General features: G+C 33.4%; 1 protein-coding gene across 2 annotated transcripts in view; it reads left to right on the forward strand.

Moving 5' to 3' along the window:
- The window catches only part of LOC105490797 (myelin expression factor 2), a 41,669-nt gene that overhangs the window by 21,898 nt on the left and 7,225 nt on the right, over nucleotides 1-12,546 (forward strand). The window contains exons 10-16 of one of the 2 annotated variants that reach the window (XM_011756701.3): nucleotides 2,374-2,475; nucleotides 3,981-4,031; nucleotides 4,326-4,394; nucleotides 4,701-4,799; nucleotides 5,096-5,167; nucleotides 6,890-7,098; nucleotides 7,178-7,229. In XM_011756701.3, coding sequence (XP_011755003.1) covers nucleotides 2,374-2,475; nucleotides 3,981-4,031; nucleotides 4,326-4,394; nucleotides 4,701-4,799; nucleotides 5,096-5,167; nucleotides 6,890-7,098; nucleotides 7,178-7,229 — 654 coding nt within the window. The remainder of the gene's footprint in view (nucleotides 1-2,373; nucleotides 2,476-3,980; nucleotides 4,032-4,325; nucleotides 4,395-4,700; nucleotides 4,800-5,095; nucleotides 5,168-6,889; nucleotides 7,099-7,177; nucleotides 7,230-12,546) is intronic. The other variant, XM_011756703.3, reaches the window with a different exon arrangement.

The raw sequence follows: 12,546 nt of genomic DNA on the forward strand, positions 1-12,546 counted from the left end.
TAACTCCTTAAGTTGAATGCTTACTTCAAATTGGTAGCTTTTCCTTTCTAATATAAGCAGTTATGACTATAAAGTTACTACATGGGTTTTGCTATGGAGCATTTTTATGATGGGTCAGTTTTTAGAGTATTTAAAAATTACCGTTATGGGCTGGGCATGGTGGCTCACACCTGTAATCCCAGCACTTTGGGAGGCTGAGGCGGGTGGATCACTTGAGATAAGGAGTTTGAGATCAGCCTGGCCAACATGGCAAAACCCCGTCGCTACTAAAAATACAAAAAAAAAGTAGCCATGCACGGTGGCGCATGCCTGTAGTCTCAGCTACTCAGGAAACTAAGGCAGGAGAATTGCTTGAACCTGGGAGGCAGAGGTTACAGTGAGCTGAGATTGTGCCACTGCACTCCAGCCTGGGTGACAGAGGGAGACTGTCTCAAAAAAAAAAAAAAAAAAAAAAAAAATCACCATTATGATTTCTTATTGAGCCATATATTATTTGAAAATAGAAGTTTTCAATTTCCAAATGTATGAGGTTTTTTTTTTTCTTTGTACTTTTTCATTTCAATGTAGTCAGAGAACATGGTTTATATGTGAGTGTGATTCTTTGGAATTAATTTGGACTTATGGATGGCCTACCCTATGGCACATTTTTCTTAGTATTCTGGGTATAGTTGGTGAGTGCGGTGATCTATATATGTTAATCAAATCAAGTTTGTTAATCATTTTAATTGTCTTAGATCCTTACTAATAATTTTTTCTGCTGTAACACTTTATTTTATTATCTTATGTGTCTAGTAAAATTGCCCAGTAGAATAGTGGATTTGTCTAATTTTTCTTGTTTTTACTTAAATATTTTTAAGCTAGCTTAGTAGGTACATCTAGATTAGAGTTGATATATTTTCCTAGTGAATCAAAAATTTTATAGGGTGATTTTTTTCTCTAGTAATTACTTTGAGTCTTTGGTCTAATTTTAATGTAAGTATGGCAGCTTTATTTTGTTTTGTACTTGCCTGGCACATTTTTCCTATTTTTTTACTGTTTTAGGCACACCCCTTATAAACGGTGTTATTGCTGGGCTTAGATAGACTTTTTAAAAAACTCACTTCGATAGTTTTTTTGCCCATGAAATTGAAGAGTTCAGTTTCTTCACATGTATTGGTTCATTTGGATTAATTTCTATTATATTATTTTGTGTCTTATTTTTCTGTCTTACAAATACTTATTTTTCTCCTATCGTGGATTGTTCTGGATATTTTAATATTTCTATGAAGCCTGAAGTTAATATAATTATTCTTTTATGTAATAGTAGACTGACCTTTCGATGCAGTCACTTTCCTACTGAATTATACTATCATTGCTCAGCGTTTTAGTTCTGTATTATTAGTTCTGTACTATTTTTTTTTCTGTCCTGCAAATTAGACAATGTTATTTACCATTTTCTTGTGTCATCACTCCTCTGCTTTTATGGACTCTGGCACTGATTTTTTTCCTCTGAAGCATGAATGTTAGAAGCTCTTTTAAGTGAGGATCTTTTATTTGTAAATTCTCTCAATTTTGGTTTTTAAATGTCTTCAAAGATAGTTTAACTTGTTGTATAGTTTAAGATTGATAATTATTTTCTCTAAGCACTTTGAAAGTATTCTACAGTCTTCATATTTACACTGTCGCTATTAAAGTCAGCTATTTGTTGAATCGTCCTTTCTTTATAAGTAATCTGTCCTTGTAGCTGATTTTAAGACTTTGGTCTTTGTTGTGCAGTTTGACAACAAAGACCCAAGTTTTAAAATCAGCTCCATGTCGTTATGGAAGTAACCTAAGGTCTCAAAAATTTCCTCTTTTATGGATAATAGATGTGGAAACACTTAAGGTGCCATTAAATACAAATAAATATTTATATCAATGAGAAAACTAGGTAATGTAATATTTGCCTTATTCAGTGTTATACTTTCATGGTTATTGACTTTTTAGTTTGATTTGAGCCATTTAAAAAGTAATTATGAAATTTTAAGTGGGTCTACAAATTTGGACAAGATGCTCATTTTCAGATATGTGTGCCGTATATAAGGTGATAAGATATTACTCAAAATCCTCTAGGTATTTTATTATTCCTTTCAGTGCACCTTTAAGTGGGGTATAAGGTGTACTTTATAGTATATCATGTTTTATTTCATAAAACACTTCTCATTAATAAATGGTTTTATAGTCAGGCTTCAGTGTGCTACTTTCTAGATAAAAACAAGAACCAGTGCTCTTATTTGAAAATTTGCAGAAATTGTAGAGATACTACTACAGGTATATAGCTCTTTAAAAAAGTTTATTGCCAATTAGTTAATCATATATGGATCTTGGTAATAATTGTTCTCATTTTTGTTTTAGGTGGTCTTGGAGGCATTGGGATGGGACTTGGTCCGGGTGGACAGCCTATTAGTGCCAGCCAGTTGAACATAGGTGGAGTAATGGGAAATTTAGGTCCAGGTGGTGAGTATTCTAACTTTTTTTTTTCTTTTTAAATGATACATATGCTAGCTAATAAAGCCTCCATTGATGTGGTCTGTAATAATGTTTAAAGGACTCTAATTAATAGTTAGATATTTATGATGTCACTTGATTCTGAAAAAGGGATGAAACCTTGAGCACAGCTGACATGAAAGAGATAGGCAGAAGTCGGGAGAGTTTCTTTGGGGCCAGCTGTGTTGTAGCTAGCCTTTTAGCACTTTGGATTTTGAAATGTCTTTAAGGCAGAAGGAGAATATATCATGTATGTACAGTATTTATGGAGTAGCTGAAATGCTACCATATCATAGGCAACTGAAGTTTGTTTATCCAGTTGGGAAGGTAGCTTTTCAGTTAGTTAGTTGGCTGCTTACCTGGAAGAACTCTCAGTTCATTTTTAGAGACTGGTTTTTAAACTTTGATGTTAGGACCCTTTTATATCTTAAAATTTGTTGAGAACCCAAAAATGCTTTGTTTATTTAGTTATAATTACCAGTATTTACTGTATTATAAATGAAAAATTAGAAATTAAAAAAATTACATATTAAAAAATGATAAACTCATTACATGGTAAACTCATACTTAAAAGCTTTAAGAAAATAAACTGTTTTTCAATGCAAAAAAGAAATTGGTGAGGAGAGTGGCATTGTTTTACCTTTCCACACATCTTTTTAATGTTTGACTTAATATTGCTGTTATATCTGTTTCTGCATTTAGTTTTTTGTGATATTGTATATCATATAGTCTTTGGAAAATGACACCTTAAACTCAAGAAAGTGAGGGTAAAACGTCAAATAATGTCTTAGTGGTGTTTGGTGACTTAAGTAGTTTTGACCTATTGAACCCTAAAGAGTCCCTGGACCATACTTCGTGAATTACTGGTTTAATTAATGGACTAATAAATGCTATCAGATTCCTATTTTTGCCGAGATGCTGTAGTCACACTTTAAATTATGAGGCTCATTATCATAATCATTCTGATCCAAACAAGTTTCCTCCCTTAGCCTTAGACTTTCACACCTACCTACCCTCTCCTAAATCATACTATTTATATTTTTAAAATTTTTACTGCTCCTTTTAACTGCCATGTTTAGAGAGTCCTTACATTCTGGCCTGATCTCTAAATCTGCTGTAATGATATTTCTGTGTCTATGCTGGAAAAAAATCATTGATAGTAATATTTCTGTGTTTATTGTGGAAAAAAAATGAATGATTACCTAGTTCTAGATATTCTCTAACTGAATGTTGTGGGGTTACTAGTGAATTTCGCTTTCTTGTCTAATAAATGTTCAAAGAGACCTTTTTGAAGACTCATGATTAGGCAGCTGCTATGGCATAGCACTTTAAACCATGCCTCCTATACCTTACTGCTTCTCTAGTGTTTCATTGTGGTTATACCAGTGGTATCTATTTTGCTATAATGCATTATATCATCTTTTAGTCATAAAAGTAAAATATACTTAAAGTACATACTGTGTATTTTATTTGAGGTATGGGAATGGATGGTCCAGGTTTTGGAGGAATGAATAGAATTGGAGGAGGTATGTATAAAGATTTGTTTTTTTGTATGTACCCATCACCATTTTTAATAAACTAGAAACTGTGTTGAGAATTCCATGAAAAAAAAAAAGTCATGGTTTATTGTTGGCTCATGTTCTAAAGGCTGCTAGCAGAAATTGAGCCTGGTACATACTTAAAGGAAGGTGATGTGTTAAGAAGTAGCTGCACAAGGTAGGGTGGATGTAGAGCTTACTGGTGAGACTTAACATTTACAAAATGTACCTTTCAGCTACATCACTGACAGTTGGATCTCAAAATTAATCTTTATTCCATAGGAATAGGGTTTGGTGGTCTGGAAGCAATGAATAGCATGGGAGGATTTGGAGGAGTTGGCCGAATGGGAGGTAGGTAAATGTATGCAGTGGGAAGTGTGGGCACATTTAGTTTTCCCTATTATTAAAGTTTCCCCCCTATAACTTAGGAATGGGTGCTAAAAATGTCTTCGGAAGGCATGTAGGCACTAGGATATAAGGACAGGCCTGGTGGGAATGGGGATGATATGTGTGGCATGTGAGGTAAATTGGGTAAATGACAGACTGTTTTGTTTTTGTGACTTATGCTGTCTTTTTATAATTTAGATACATTCCTGAATGTTTTCGTCCTGCATTGATATATTTGAAAAAGGTTAATTTGTTGCACAATTTTTTCAGAGTTGTACCGTGGTGCCATGACTAGTAGCATGGAGCGAGATTTTGGACGTGGTGATATTGGAATAAATCGAGGCTTTGGAGATTCCTTTGGTAGACTTGGTAGGGCTGGCTGCATACTTCTTTTCTTTTTGTAGGCTATAATTTTTGAAATTTGGTTTCTCTTTTTTTGTGAAAAATCAGAAAATCATAATGTTTTATACAACTTACTACTGAAGAAAACACTTTAAAGATTTTAATATGCTAGCTCTCTTTTTCAACATCTTACATATTTGAACTCTATTTTCAGAAGACTTTATGCTTTTCAATTATTGTAAATCAGAGCACATAGTACCTTGGGAATTTTAAAGTATGATTATTTAAATTAATTAGTATATTATCTTTCCATCCTTGTTTAGGCAGTGCAATGATTGGAGGGTTTGCAGGAAGAATAGGAGCTTCTAACATGGGTCCAGTAGGATCTGGAATAAGTAGGTTTAAATTTTACTAGAATTTATTCAGTAATATTTGAGTGCTTGCAAAGACTTTGCAAGAGTAGTTATTGTAGTATAGTAATACTTTGTTCTTATATGTTAATGTGTCTTGCTATAATTTGAGAAATCTTGATAATTGAGTGAAGCCTTTCTGTTTGGTTATTGTTTGAAATTTCTAAATTAACTGTTTGAATTTTACTTCTTTGATATTTCTAAACTGTGTGTTAATGGCCAATCCAAGAACCTTCTTTCCAACTAGGGAATCTGGGGATTTCTCTGATCATGTGTCAGGAACAAGTTTTGCTTTAGCACCAACTTTGTTTCCTTTCTTATTTTCTATAATAGCTATTAGTGACTAGCTTATTTTGTTTGTAAACATCTGTGTCTTTTGGTAAATGCAGATATAACACTCTTAGGCATCTCCTGAGCTTGAGTCAGGCTAAGGTTGAAAGAGGTACTTATTTCTTTTCCTCTTGAACCTTTCCCGTAATAGCATCAAGAGTAGTTGCAACACTGGGGAATGCCGAATCTCCCATCCGTCCATTTCCACTACTACCTTTTAGGTCTTATATTAAGCCTGAATACATGGAGTATTTATTATTATTTTTTTAACCTCTTTTGCTTACTGGGACATGTCTGTGAGCTCTCCATACTTTATTGACTTCCTTTAATTGATGAAATTTCACAAACAACATACAACCTATTTAAACTATTCTAAGAGTAAATTCTAAAATCCTGTCAGCTGAAGACATCTACTTCCATTGTATCTTGCTCCTCATTTTATTCTTCCTTCCATCATCTTTTAGCCTCAGCCATTTCCTGTTAGTCCTAACTTCCGTACCTTCCTCTTTTAGCTCAGTGTCTGTACTTCTGTTTCCCTGATTTTATATTGGTTATTCACAAAAAGCCAATTTGAGGGTGATGTTGATTTTTAGAATTTCCATGTTTGGGGATATTACGTACAAGACAAAAGGTTTGATAATGAGTAAGATGGGAGTAAGTGAAAAGGACAGGAAATCGAGTCAGTGCATAAGAATGACGTAGGTATGAGTTTGGAGCTAAATTCTTAAGCTCTGGCTAACGGGGAGTGATAGCATTTTTTGTTCCCTTGACAAGTTCTGAATAATATTGAGATTAAAAGTTATGTTTTGCTATGATTATTGAATTACCATGAGAATAAAAACTGGGAAACAGAGGTGAAGATGCTGAGGTGAAAGATAAGGTAGGAAAGGAATATTTGTAGGAGAGTACGGTGAGAGCGGCTTGAGTGCTAGAGTTGTAATAATTTGAATTTATCTCTGTGTATCTTTAGCAATTATTATGCTTGATATTGGAAAATAAAAATAAGGATAAGAACAACTGTCATGTTATTGGAAGCAGTGATTGGTAGAGGATTTATATATTTATATATTTAATGATCAGAATATAATTTTATACAGTTATATATGTATAATATATTTATACAGTGGCTAGAATTTCTCAGCTAACTAAATATATACTGAAGCAAATTCTGTTCTTTGGAAAGTTATGTTATCTGTATGAAAATAATTTTATGTTTGTATATTATTTAATTATATAAACAAATTAATTTTCCCCCTTCTTTCTCAAAAATGATTATCTCCTCTTCTTTTCCTCCTTTCTCCTCTTCTCCTTTTCCTTATGTTTTTGAAACAAAAACACAAAATTCCCAAATCCCCCTGTCCTTTCTTGAAAATCCAGGTGGTGGAATGGGTGGCATGAACAGTGTGACTGGAGGAATGGGGATGGGACTGGACCGGATGAGTTCCAGCTTTGATAGAATGGGACCAGGTATAGGAGCTATACTGGAAAGAAGCATCGATATGGATCGAGGATTTTTATCGGGTCCAATGGGAAGCGGAATGAGAGAGAGAATAGGCTCCAAAGGCAACCAGATATTTGTCAGAAATGTAAGCAAATAAATATTAAGGATAATTGAAATTCTTTTTTTTCTTGTATATGTGTTACTAATACCTCTTTTCATTCTAGCTACCTTTTGACTTGACTTGGCAGAAACTAAAAGAGAAATTCAGTCAGTGTGGTAAGTATGCAAATGACTGCAGATATGTTGATATTGATTATGGAGGAAAATTGGTTTTAAACTTTTATACGCTGTGTTTAGACCTTTGCCTGTCCAGATGCCTATTCCTGGATAGTGTTGATAGTGGGCCAGGTCTAATTCCACTTCAAATAAATGAATTATTTCACTATCTTTTGACTTAGAACAGTGCTGTTACTACAAGGTTTAGGTAACAAGGTTTAGGATATATCATATTATTGTTTTTCTGTTAATAAAGATAGGACTTGTTTTATTACCTCATTTTAAAAAGATTAATTGTTTGCATTAAAATTTTTTTTCTCGTGAGAAACATTAATAAGTGGTATATTTATTTCCTTGTTTATAGTATAGTGCCACTGCACTATATATAGTGCTTTGTCAGCATAACCAACTGAGATGCTGATGTCCAATTGATAAGGGAGTTAATAGGTGAGACCCATTCTACATACACTGTATTCCTTCCCAACACAGGAAACCTAGGTGGTAGCATACAACCCACTGCCAGGAATGCCTTGGACATGGGTACATTTTGGTTGCCCTTCTTATTCTTTTATAAACTGTTCTTAACCATAATGATACTACTTATACAACCTTAATGTGTTCCATAAGTTTGTGGAAGATTAGGTGGTTTATTTTAAAAAAGAACTTTTTATATACCATACTTACTTTTGTTACAAAATATCTTAATTGACTAAATTCTCACTTTTTGTTTCTTTTGCAATAATGGGAGAATTCATGTGAGTGATATAAAGTAAAATATTTTTTGCTAGTATTAATATTTTTCTGCTATTGCATGGAATCTCAGAGACTGTAGTCACAATAGGAAGTTACATAAGGTAACATATATATAATTTCTGAGGTCAGGTAGCATATAGATAATTTGTGAGGTCTTGAAGGAATAGGTTTAGTGTTCTGTCACAAAATAACCTTTGTGGCCGCTACAGAGATAATATTATCTCGTATTTCTTTATGTCTACTCCTTTGTAGCTTTTATTTATATTAATAGTTATTTGTTCAAGTTTTCTTCCATCCTACATGGAAACTCTTGAAGGCAAGAACTGTCTTTTTATCTTAGCTCCTTTTGTTGCCTCTGTACATATAGTAAGAGTTTATGAAAAGTTTATAAGTTAAGCATTCTGGGTAGATGTTCATTTATTCAGTAATTTATTCATTAAATCCACAAACATATTTTTGGCAGTCTGCTAGGCACTAGAATTTTGAAGGTGAAAAAAGTCAGATGCCCTCAAAGAACATACAACATGAATTTGTCTAGGATATTCTGTTGACTCTCTTTCCTGATCATCCTTTTATTTTGCACTAATCAAAAATTCAAGAAAAAGTTGTTGAAAACAAGTTAACTGGTTGATAGTCACCATTAAGAGAAAGCAAAATAGTAAAGTGGCATTGAGGTATTGGTCTTTGCAGGAGTGAGCAGATCTACCAGAATGAGTAAGCAGTGTCTGGCAGCAGTGTCTGGCCATGAATCCTGTAGACTACAGAGGAAAGAATGTATATAGGGTCTTAGTGAAATACATCAAATGACAAGCAGTGGCAGCAAGTATAATCTCTGTTGATGTTGTTTCAGTGAAAAAAAATCTCCAAATGAGATATGACATGTTAAAAGTAGAAATGAAACTTAGCAAGATAAAGAGAAAAGCAGGACAAAGAAATGACAATGAAAAGGTGACCAATGTTGAGTTGACTGTTCTTTATTCTTTGTAGTCTGCTTTCCTTTTGAGGTTAGATATGAGCAAGGCTTGCAGCAAACTTCAAGTCTTTGGTGGGCTTCTGGTTGGAGTGGCCTGATGACCTGAGGACATCAGCAATTGCAAGACATTTTTTGAATGGAAAAAGCATTCTAATCTACATAGAAAATTTTTACAGTATTTTAGCCATATAAAATAATGGTTAAATTATTATTCTTTGCTTTGCTATTTTAGCTCTATCCTTATAATCCTTTTTTGATTATAATTATATTTTAAGATTAATGATTTTTTGTTTTATCAATTCTTTTGTAAAAGTCTCTGACTCTTAGATTTTATATTAAGATAATACCATATTTACACAATTCCCTATATCTCCCTTATTTTTAACCTTGAACTACATTGATGGGAAAGAAAGTTACAATAATACAGAATTAAGTGTCCAGCTATTGACAACTATACAGATTATCTAGCTAGTGTGAACTGAACCATCCATTTTTCTGCCATGTCACTTATTTATAAATCTTTTTCTTACTATGAGACATTTCTGTTTAACATGCTGCAAGCCAGTAATGGCCTCTTGGGCAGTAAAAGGCAGTCTTCTGTTGTTATTCTTCTTCTTGTAAGCCCAAAGAGAGTAAGTATATTCTCTTGCTTGCTTCTTAGTAAAAATCTAGTAGTACTCCATGCATTGCCCATAAACAATGTCTGTCAGTAAAGGGTACCACTGGCAACCCCTCTGCTTATAAATTATCTCTAGTGATTAATTGTTTTTGATGGAGTAATTACAAAGGCTGAGTAAATGTTATTTTATGGGTTATATTACCCTCAATAGAATATTTTCTCAACCTTTGTAATTTAGAAAAGATTGCTTTCATATCTTTCCAAATATAACAAGATGAGAAGTAAGTGAATGTAACTGCTATTTTCTAATTCCATCAAGCCCCTGAAGGTAATGTTTTTGACCCTAGCTGGTAAGATACACGTCTTTCCTGTAGCAAAAGAGATCTTTCTTTTTATCTTGCCTTGTATAATTCCTCAGAGAGATGCATTTTCAAAAAGGCTGAGTATAAATAAATTAACCTATTTAGTATTGGACCCCACATCATTTCCGTTTGTACTAATGGGGTCAAATGGGCATAGTCTTTTAAATGTGCTCCCATGTCATCTGTATACTTTAGCTGCATTCTGGCCTTCTGGATCAGTATGATGCAAGGCTATAACATTTTAGAACTTCAGCACAAGGAAAACCCCTTTTCAATTATTCTTGCTATAAACCATATAAACAGATATAACTTTGTTTCACAGATTTCCATTATGTAGTATTTCTACATCAGTGTGCTTGTTAACTGCATGGAAAATGAAGGCTTATGGTAGATTTCATTGATTAAAGTACTTGCTGCTTCAAGCATTTTGAGTGGACTTTAGAATAACTTAAGAGTAAAAATGCAGTAATAGTACAAATGATATATGATGAGCATTCATTGATAGGCACTATCTTTCGTTTGTAAAGAAACAACAGAAAACTTTTCTTTTCTATTCCTTATATCCTTATTATGTTTTCTTATGGTAGAATGCGTGATTTTCCTTTTTTCATCCATGGTTGTGTTAACAGCTTCATGTAGGCAGTAGATTTTATTGAACATTCTTTAATTTGGTCTATTTTTACATGTGTTTTTTTACCAGCATATTCCAAAATATACCCCACAAGATGTCAATAGGCTGGGTTAAATAAAACAGAAAGGTTTCTTTTACTGTGGGACGAATCTTTTTATTACTAGTATATGTAACAGCAATATGTTTGATTATTCTGTGATATTGATTTCTCGTGGCATACTATTTTGTCCTGTGCTGTTGCCAAAATAGCAGTACTGTTTTTGTTTTCTTGGAATCGCACAAGATTATTAGATATTTAACTTAGTTGAGGAAGTTCTCAGAGCATATAAAAAGTCAGGCAGGTCTGATTTTAATCAGCTATTTGAAACTAATTTTTTTCTCCTGAATTATTTATCTTTAGAAAAGAAAATATTTTAGTTGCTGTTTTTATAGGATCAGGAAGAAACTTAGAAAATTTATAACTGTTTTTGGTTCTGTCCTGCTGGGATTCTTTTTGGGGGAGCAGTCTAACCATGAAACAAATATTTATGGGCTACTGTCCATATAGCTTGAATATCAGAACTGTAAGAAAGTTCAGGTATCTTAGCTGAGGGATCTTGTCAACTAGAAAATTTTTTAGGTCATTGCGAGGTCAGGAATTTGGAGGTCTGAGTGCTGATTTCTAAACTGAAAGAGACAATTTAAGAGAAACACAAAGAAGAGAAACTGTCCCGAAAGATTGAGAGACAGATTATGCAAGAAATAGTGACATATTTTCCATTGAGGTTTTGAAGAAGATTTCTTGCTTAGGTGAACTTTACTATTGCTAATAAACCTATGATGGGATACTTAAGAAAAACTACATTTTTAGGTAAAATTAGGGTAAGGAAGAACCTTTAACCTTAAAAGTCCTTGAAAATCCTCCACAGTTCTTTTCAAAATAACTGTAAGGTGCTGTCCTTTACTAAGAGCTTCTTTAATTAAACTTGCTTTTTTTCAGGTACCAGCATTCAAGATATTAAGAGGACTCTGGAAATTGTGCTGCATTTATCTTTAAATTGTTTTAAAATGTGTTTTCCAGTTTCATTTTATGATGCTTATTAGAAAGTGTGATTGCTGTGTTTTTGCTTTTTTTCCCCATCTCGTTCCAGTTGTGGGCTGAATATTATTTGGATCTACTTTAACTATTATCATGTAATTTCTCTGGAGATTAGCCTATTTTATAACTTTTCAGAACACATTTAAAGACTATCTGGCATGTGTAACAAGATACTGGTTTTGTCTCAGTATGATATGTATTATCTTAGACCATTTAATTAGTGTTTAGTAGGTGAGCAGTTGACTACCAGTTGGTTTTCAAAAAGAAATGCAGTAATAGGGAGTGGATGAAAAAGTGAAAGTATAAAGTAGTCCATCATGTTATAGGTAAGAGATCTAGATTTCCACAGAAAAAAATCTTCCTTATGGATTGATATTAAAATTTGATCTTACCTTCTGGAAAGGGCTTATGCAGTTTTTTGACAGGCCCTCTTGTTTTTACCTTTCTCCTTTTTTTCCTCCTCCCTTTATAGAGCTAAATATGTCTGGCTGTCTGATTTGGTTGCCAGACTAAAATTAGCCCATAGTGATCTGGCAACTATAATATTTAAAGTCTTCTAACTTGATTTGTTTTGACATGTACATCTAGTGGGGAGGGAAATATTTTGGTAAGTAGTCACACCCTAAATTTATGACCTGTTTGGATTGAGTGACCATGTATTCCAGTTTGCCTGGGGATAGTCTCACTTTACATCTGTTACTTATGTGTAATTATTGATAACTCCCCTTTTACTCTCAAAAGTGTTCTGTTGTAGTGATGAATTCTTGTGGCCACTTTGTATTTTGATAAATGGTATTGATTTACTTCAGATACCAGTCTCTAGAGTTAGCAATGATATAACTACATAAGGACAGGTTTCTGGTTTTCTTCCTCTTTCCTGAAGCTTCTCTGAGATTCTCCT

The sequence above is a fragment of the Macaca nemestrina genome, chromosome 7, assembly GCF_043159975.1.
Source record: "Macaca nemestrina isolate mMacNem1 chromosome 7, mMacNem.hap1, whole genome shotgun sequence".
Lineage (NCBI taxonomy): Eukaryota > Metazoa > Chordata > Mammalia > Primates > Cercopithecidae > Macaca > Macaca nemestrina.